Here is an 8,440-nt window from a genome sequence, read left to right on the forward strand (position 1 = left end):
TGTATTTTTAGTAGAGACGGGGTTTCACCATGTTGACCAGGATGGTCTCGATCTCTTGACCTCGTGATCCACCCGCCTCGGCCTCCCAAAGTGCTGGGATTACAGGTTTGAGCCACCGCGCCCGGCCGTTTTTTCTCATTTTTAAAGCAATCCTCCAACCTCAGCCTTCCGAGTAGCTGGGACTACAGGCGTGCACCATGTCTGGCTAATTTATGTGTGTGTAGCAGTGGGTAGGGAGGTTTCTTTTCCCCCTAAGAGATGGAGTTTCACCATGTTGCCCAGGCTCGTCTCAAGCTCCTGGGCTCACGTGATCCATTCACATTGGCCTCCCAAAGTACTGAACGTTCTCATTTTTTAAGTCCTTGGACATTTCCTTTACTTCTTTGGAGCCTTGGAATGAATGTCTAGGATCTAGAAAACTTCTTCAAACTACAGTCATTCCTCCACATCCATAAAAGATTCATTCCAGGACCCCTGAAGATACAAAAATCCAAGGATGCTCAAGTCTGTGATATAAAAGGGCACAGTATTTTCACATAATCTCTGCACCTCTTCCCACATACTTCATTTTTTTTTTTTTGCCAGACAAAGTCTCACTCTGTTGCCCAGGCTAGAGTGCAGTGGTGTAATCTTGGCTCACTGAGGCCTCTGCCTCCCAGGTTCAAGCAAGTCTCGTGTCTCAGCCTCCTGAGTAGCTGTGACTACAGATGTCCACCACCACACCCAGGTAATTTTTGTATTTTTAGTAGTGATAGGGTTTTGCCATATTGGCCAGGCTGTTCTTGAACTCCTGACCTCAAGTGATCCACCCTCCTCAGTCTCCCAAAGTGCTGGGATTACAGGCGTGAGCCACTACACCTGGCCTCAAATCATTTCTAGATTACTTGCAATAACTAAAACAATGTACATGCCTTGTACATAGTCACTATACTGGTTCATTTATATATATATATATATATATATATATATATATGTCTTTTTTTTTTTTTTTTTTTTTTTTTTTTTTTTTTTTTTTTTTTTTTCACTCTTGTTGCCAGGCTGGAGTGCAATATCGAAATCTTGGCTCACTGCAACCCCCCGGGTTCAAGTGATTCTCCTGCCTCAGCCTCCCAAGTAGCTGGGATTACAGGTGCCTGCCACCATGCCAGTTTAATTTTGTATTTTTAGTAGAGATAGGGTTTCTCCATGTAGATGAGGCTAGTCTTGAACTCCCGACCTCAGGTGATCCTCCCGCCTCAGCCTCCCAAAGTGCTAGGATTACAAGCATGAGCCACTGTGCGTGGCTATTTATTTTTTTTATGTAGTATTTTTTTCTTGGTTTGCCTTTTTTTCCAAATATTTTTGATCTGTAGTTCTTTGATTCTACAGATGCAGAGCCCATGGGTGTGGAGGGCTGATCGTGTTTAGTTGGCTGAAATATCGTAGGTGGAAGTCTGTTCATCCATACTTTCAATGATCCATCCAACAAATCTTTTTCCAGCCACTACTTTGTGCAGATTAGGCTGGGTGCTGATGTGGCAGACACTGAACTAGACATATTGCCTTCCCCATCAGGGCTCACAGATTTTTGGGGGCATAGGCTCTTATGATAGAGGGTGACCACAAAGGAATTACTACACACCTGAGGCCCCAGCTACTCAGGAGGCTGAGGTGGAGGGGGAATCACTTGAACAGGTGTTATGAGAATTCAGTGGAGAGGCTCCTTGAGGGCATCCAGGAAGATACTTTTCATCTTGAACTCCTGACATCAGGTGATCCACCTGCCTCAGCCTCCCAAAGTGCTGGGATTACAGGTGTGAGCCACCGTGCCCAGCCTCCAGGAAGATATCTTTGAGACAGTGATGAAAAACTGATTCCAGGCCAGGTGTGGTGGCTCTTGTCTATAATCCCAGCACTTTGGGAGGCCAAGGCAGGAGGGTTGCTTAAGCCCTGGAGTTTGAGACCAGCCTGAGCAACATAGTGAGACCCAATCTCTACAAAAAATTTAAAAATAGCTGGACGTGGTGGCACACACCTGTAGCCCCAGCTCCTCAGGAGGCTGAGGTGGAGGCGGATCACTTGAACCAGGGTCAAGGCTGCAGTGAGCCGTGATTGTGCCACTGCACTCTAGCCTGGGCAACAGAGTGAGACCCAGTCTAAAAACAAAAAACAAAACAGATTCTAACAGCTAAGCAGATGATAGGCCAAGTTGGGGAGAGTAGATGCTCCATGAGCCAAGCTGGGAGGTAAAACAGAGAAGAGGCTGAAAGCACAAGAAGGCATGGGTGAGGGGAGAACTGAGGGAATCAGGCTTGGCTTGGGCAGAGTGAGAGGAGGGTGAAGGGTGGGGTAGGGCCAGCTAAAACACAGCAGATTCACTGAGGAGATTGGGTCCTAGTCTAAAGACAACAGGGGCCAGGCATGGTGGCTCATGCCTGTAATCCCAGCACTCTGAGGGGCCGAGATGGGTGGATCATCTGAGGTCAGGAGTTCGAGACCAGCCTGGCCAACTTGGTGAAACCCTGTCTCTACTAAAAATACAAAAATTAGCTGGGCGTGGTGGCAGGTGCCTGTAATTCCAACTACTTGGGAGACTGAGGCAGGAGAATCGCTTGAACTCAGGAGGCAGAGGTTGCAGTGAGCCATGATTGCACCAATGCACTCCAGCCTGGGCAACAAGAGCAAAACTCTATCTCAAAAAAAAAGAAAGAGAGAGACAACAGGGAGAGCAGTGATAAAACAGCAGGGGAGGGCCAGGTTTGGTGGCTCACAACACTTTGGGAGATAGAATTGGCGGATCACCTGAGGTCAGGAGTTCGAGACCTGCCTGGCCAATATGATGAAACTTACAAGGTGAAACTCTACCAAAAACTACAAAAATTAGCTGGATGTGGTGGTGGGCACCTGTAATCCCAGCTACATGGGAGGCTGAGGCAGGAGAATCACAACCCAGGAGGCCGAGGTTGCGGTGAGCCAAGATCACACCATTGCACTCCAGCCTGGGTAGGGGGAAAAACCAGCAGGGGAGTGACAGAATCCAGTTAGTTTTAGATGGCATGTTGCAATGTGGTCTAGAGATAGGTGGAGGCCAGAGGGAAGACTGGGAAATGCTAGGAAGGAAACCATGGTGAGAAGGCAGCCAGGAGGGGAGCAGGGGACAGGGGCAGGGACTATCTCTAGAGGCCTGGTTGGGGCTGCAGTCACAGCTTCAGGCGCCTCTGCTGCGGGCTGCAGTCTCAGGTGGGCAGCAGCCCAGCTGCCTCCGCAGTCAATAGGCTGCTACGTTCCCAACTGAGCCGCACCACCACTTGGCTCTCCTTTCAGGCAAAACCCCTGAAAGGAGCTGCTTTCAAAGACCCAGCTGATTGCATCCCTGGTTACCAGGAAAGAGCAGGACAAGTTGCAGTCTCACCACAGGAAATAAAAAGAATGATCCGGCAACTGGCAGCATTTTTCCAGCATGATTCTAGCCAGCTGTCCTTTATGCTGCTTGGCACAAGAGCTGCATCAATGTAAGAATAGCAGCAGCTTCTTCAGTGCGAGGCACTGCGCTAAACACTTTGATCTTGTGTGATTCCATTTGAGGCAGCCGTCATCACAGGAGTTACCACGAAACGGCTGGGAGGTTAAGTCCTCTGCCTAAGGTTGAACGGTCGGAGGCTTCGGAAGAGGATTTTCATCCAGGCATGTCTACCTCCTGAAGGTCTGTGCACCACATCCTGCCTTAGAAACCAGACGGCAGACTGACAGTACAAAAGCACCCCTCATCTTTTCCCCTAATAATTTGACTTTGGCATAATTTTAAGTTTACCAAAAAGTTGCAAAGATAGAGTTTCTGTTTGCCACTCACCCAGTTTCACCTGTTACCATCTTTTTTTTTTGAGAGTCTTACTCTGTCGCCCAGGCTGGAGTGCAGTGGTGCAATCTCAGCTCACTGCAACCTCCGCCTCCCAAGTTCAGGCGATTCTTCTGCCTCAGCCTCCCAAGTAGCTGGGACTACAGGCACGTGCCATCATACCTGGCTATTTTGTTTTTTAATTTTTAGTAGAGACAAGGTTTCGCCATGTTGGCCAGGCTGGTCTCGAACTCCTGACCTCAAGTGATCTGCCCACCCCAGCCTCCCAAAGTGCTGGGATTACAGGCGTGAGCCACCACGCTCAGCCCACCTGTTACCATCTTACATCGCAATGATATATTTGCCAAAAGTAGGAAACCACTGGTACATTACTACTAGCTGAACTCCAGACTTTATTTGTATTACTTTTTTATTATTTAGTTAGTTTGTTGAGACAGGGTCTTGCCCTATGGCCCAGGCTGAATGTAGTGATGCAGTCATGGCTCCCTGCAGCCTCCACTTCCCAGGTTCAAGCAATTCTCCTACCTCAGCCTCCCGAGGAGCTGGCACTATAGACATGTGTCACCATGCCCAGCTAATTTTTTATTTTTTGTAGAGATGGGGTCTCCCTATGTTGCCTAGGCTGATCTCAAACTCCTGGGCTCAATCCAACCTCCTGCCTCGGCCTCCCAAAGTGCTGGGATTACAGGCGTGAGTCACTGTGCCCAGCCTTTATCCTATTTCACTAGTTTTTGTGCTAATACCCTATTCTGGTTCCAGAATCCAATCCACATACCACAATGCATTTAGTTTTCACTCCTCCTTAATCTCCTGTCCTTGACTTTCATGACTTTTTTTTTTTTAAGAGCTCCCACTATATGGGAGGGGATTCCAGAGAGCCGGAAATCCTGACTTTCATGACTTAACAATTTAAGGAGTCAAGGGCAGTGGCTCACGCCTATAATCCCAGCACTTTGGGAGACCAAGGTGGGTGGATCACCAGGTCTGGAGTTCGAGACCAGCCTGGCCAATATGGTAAAACCCCATCTCTACTAAAAATACAAAAAGTAGCTGGGCGTGGTGGCACTCACCTGTAGTCCCAGCTACCCGAGAGGCTGGGGCAGGAGAATCACTTGAACTCGGGAGGCAGAGGTTGCAGTGAGCCGAGATCGTGCCATTGCACTCGAGCCTGGGTGACAAAGCAAGACTCTGTCGTCTCAAAAACAAAACAAAACAAAAAAATAAGGAGTACTGTTATTTTGTAGATGTCCTCTAACTTGGTTATAGGTTTCTAAGAGAATATCACAGGGGTGAACTGCTCTTCTTATCATGTCAAACCAGAGTATGTATCAATGTGATTCACAAGTGATATCAACCTCAATTTGGTTAAGTTAGCATATGCCAGGTTTCTCCACAGTAAAGTTACTATTTCTCTTCTCCATATTCTGTTCTTTGGAAAGCAAATCACTAAGCTCAACCTACACTCTAAGGGGTGGGGAGTTCCACTTACTGAAGACAGGAGTATCTACTTATATTATTTAGAATTTTTTTTTTAGGACGGGGTTTTACCACTTTGGTCAGGCTGGTCTCGAACTCCTGACCTCAGGTGATCCACCCGCCTCAGCCTCCCAAAGTGCTAGGATTACAGCTACCTCACCGGCTTTAGAATATTTTTTATAGGATTTGTACCTTCAGCCGGTGTGGTGGCTCACAGCTGTAATCCCAGCACTTTGGGAGGCCAACGTGGGTAGATCACAAGGTCAAGAGTTCGAGACCAGCCTGACCATGTTGAAACCCCATCTCTACAAAAAAATACAAAAAGTAGCTGGGCATGGAAGATTTTTATTAAAATTGTATCAGCACAGACTTATTTATCTTATGCTCTGGCTTAATCATACCCTTTATTTAAAAAACAATTTTTTTTTTTTGAGATGGAGTCTTCACCCTGTCACCCAAGCTGGAGTATAATGGCGCGATTCAACTCACTGCAACCTCCGCCTCCCAGGTTCAAGCGATTCTCCTGCCTCTTGAGTAGCTGGGATTACAGGCACGTGCCACCACACCCAGCTACTTTTTTGTATTTTTAGTAGAGACGGGTTTCTCCATGTTAGTCAGGCTGGTCTCTAACTCTTGACCTCAGATGATCCACCCACCTCAGCCTCCCAAAGTGCTGGGATTACAGGCATGAGCCACCATGCCTGGCCTGCCTTTTCTAAGTTAGGATACAGATGCCATTGTTATAAGTGACTCCAGTATTCAATACAGTAACATGCTGTACTGACTGAAGCATAGGATCAACAGACATGATCTAGGTTTGTAAGTACAGTTTTACAAAACACCTGCCATTTCTCAGAATGTATTCCCATCATTAAGCAATGCATAATTGTATATGAAATCCCCATTGACAAATTCATAGATGGATTGATTGCTTAAGGCAGGGGAAGGAGCAATTGCTAATGCGTTTGTTTTGGTGTGTATAGGGGTAGGGAGACAGGGTATGAAATGCCCTAAAGCTCATTGTGATTTTCATAATATATAGCACTAGAAATCAGGCCAGGCACAATGGCTCACACCTGTAATCCCAACACTTTGGAAGGCCGAGTTGGGTGGATCACCTGAGGTAGGGAGTTCAGGACCAGCCTGACCAACATGAAGAAATCCCATCTCTACTAAAAATACGAAATTAGGGCCCGGCACAGGGGATCATGCCTGTAATCCCAGCACTTTGGGAGGCTGAGACAGGTGGATCACTTGAGGTCAGGAGTTCGAGACCAGTCTGGACATGACGAAACCGTCTCTACAAAAAAAAAAAAAAAAAAAAAATTAACCAGGCAAGGTGGCGCATGCCTGTAATCCCATACTTGGGAGGTGGAGGCTGTGGTGAGCCGATATGGCACCAACATACTCCAGGTCTTGCAACAAAAGCGAAACTCCATCTCAAAACAAAACCAAACCATTTTATAGGTGAATTGTATATAAATTATCTCAATAAAGCTGTCATGTAAAATGTGTGCAGCTTGAGTCATAACTATTGTCCTCTTATTATAAGCTGTGACCTTTGCCGTGACTTCCCATGCTGTTTTCTTAGTTGTATGATGGGTATGGTATTCTCTTTCATCAGATTAAGATACGAGATTATTAAAATGCCTAGCAAAGTCTGGCATGTAACCAATGCTGCCTCATCACAGTAACCCCCTTGTCTCAGGACCTATTTATTTGCGTATTCCCTGTTTAGAACATGCCATCAAAGGCTTGCTCTCAACAGCAGCATCTCAACACTTTCCACTCTTGCTGGTAGCACTACCTCAATGCTCTTACCTCTCTAGCCCATGACACGCAGCATCCTCTCATCTCCGCTGGGCCTCACTAATCCTACCCAGCCACCAGCCTGTCCTAACCATGGCAAGCACCATCATGGGGTCTTGTGGTAATCTCTTGCAAAACATTCAGTACCATCTGGTGTCATTGGGTCCTCGGAGCCGCATGCAAGCTTCCGGAAAGCAAGAACTTTTATCTTTTTTACTGCTGATGAAAATAGGACTTGGTGTGTATTTGTGGGGTGACAATCTTTATGTACTTTATGTACTGATGTGGAACGATCTCCAAGATCTGCCAAGTGAAAAAAAGCAAGATTCGGTAGAGTGAGCTCCTAGCTTTGCACAGAAGGTGTGGGGGGAGAATGCACACCCACGTGTGTTTATATATGGCATGGGTCTGGAAGGCTCCTCTTCTGCTCAGGCTACACTTGGATCAACAGTTCCCACTCTGGTTCTTTAAGAATTGGTCCATTTTTAGAACCAGCACCTCCACTGAAAACGGGGTCTCCAACGCCTTGGTTTGCTTTAGACGACCAAGGCAATTTAATGCCACAAGTAGTGTGGAAAAGACCTCAAATGCAGCACCAGGATCTCAGCTCTCCTCAGGCTCCTTCTCCCAAGAAGCCAAATAGGAGGAAGAAATAAAATGTCTGAGTAGCGTCTGATGGAGAAAAGACTAGAGCTGAAACAGTTTACATGAAGGCAATTTATTAACAGGAAACATTTTGAGGAGTCTTGTTCACAGACGGCGACCACGGCGGCCCCCCTTCCTGCGGGTGCTGTCAGAGGGGATGGGGGTGACGTCCTCTGTGGGGAGGAAGAGAAAGCCTCATCATTGCCTGAAGCTGAATGGGAAGGGCCCCGAGGCCTCCCTAGAGACCAGTGGCCTAACCAATCAGCAACAGATCCTGCTGCTCCCAAAATGACCCCCCAGTGTGTAACAGATGGATGTGAAGGTGGAGCGGTCCCATCTGCCAATTCCTCGAATTTCCTGACATGGTCTTAACTCACTTTCCAGAAGGGGAAATAGGCTGAGAGTTATGCAAGATATCAGAGGCACAGGACAAATCCAGGTTCTGACGGTGGGCTAGTTTTCTCTAGCCCGCCATCTTCTCTAGAGAAAAATGTCTCCTTTTCATAAAGTAAAAGGAGACTGAAAAGAGTCTGAAAAAAATCTTTCAAGGCTGGGCATGCTGGCTCATGCCTGTAATCCCAGTACTTTGGAATTTGAGAGGCTCAGGCCGGTGGACTGCCTGAGGCCAGGAGTTCGAGACCAGCCTGAGCAGCATGGCAAAACCCACTCTCAAAA

The 8,440-nt window shown here is 47.1% G+C and overlaps 1 protein-coding gene across 1 annotated transcript in view; it reads right to left on the reverse strand.

The window, feature by feature from the left end:
- Positions 1–7,817: 7,817 nt before the first annotated feature.
- The window catches only part of RPS14 (ribosomal protein S14), a 5,572-nt gene continuing 4,949 nt past the window's right edge, over positions 7,818–8,440 (reverse strand). Inside the window, exon 5 of the mRNA XM_017514989.2 lies at positions 7,818–7,938. Coding sequence (XP_017370478.1) covers positions 7,871–7,938 — 68 coding nt within the window. The 3' untranslated portion in view covers positions 7,818–7,870. The remainder of the gene's footprint in view (positions 7,939–8,440) is intronic.

The sequence above is a fragment of the Cebus imitator genome, unplaced genomic scaffold (genome assembly GCF_001604975.1).
Source record: "Cebus imitator isolate Cc_AM_T3 unplaced genomic scaffold, Cebus_imitator-1.0 Scaffold540, whole genome shotgun sequence".
Taxonomy (NCBI): domain Eukaryota; kingdom Metazoa; phylum Chordata; class Mammalia; order Primates; family Cebidae; genus Cebus; species Cebus imitator.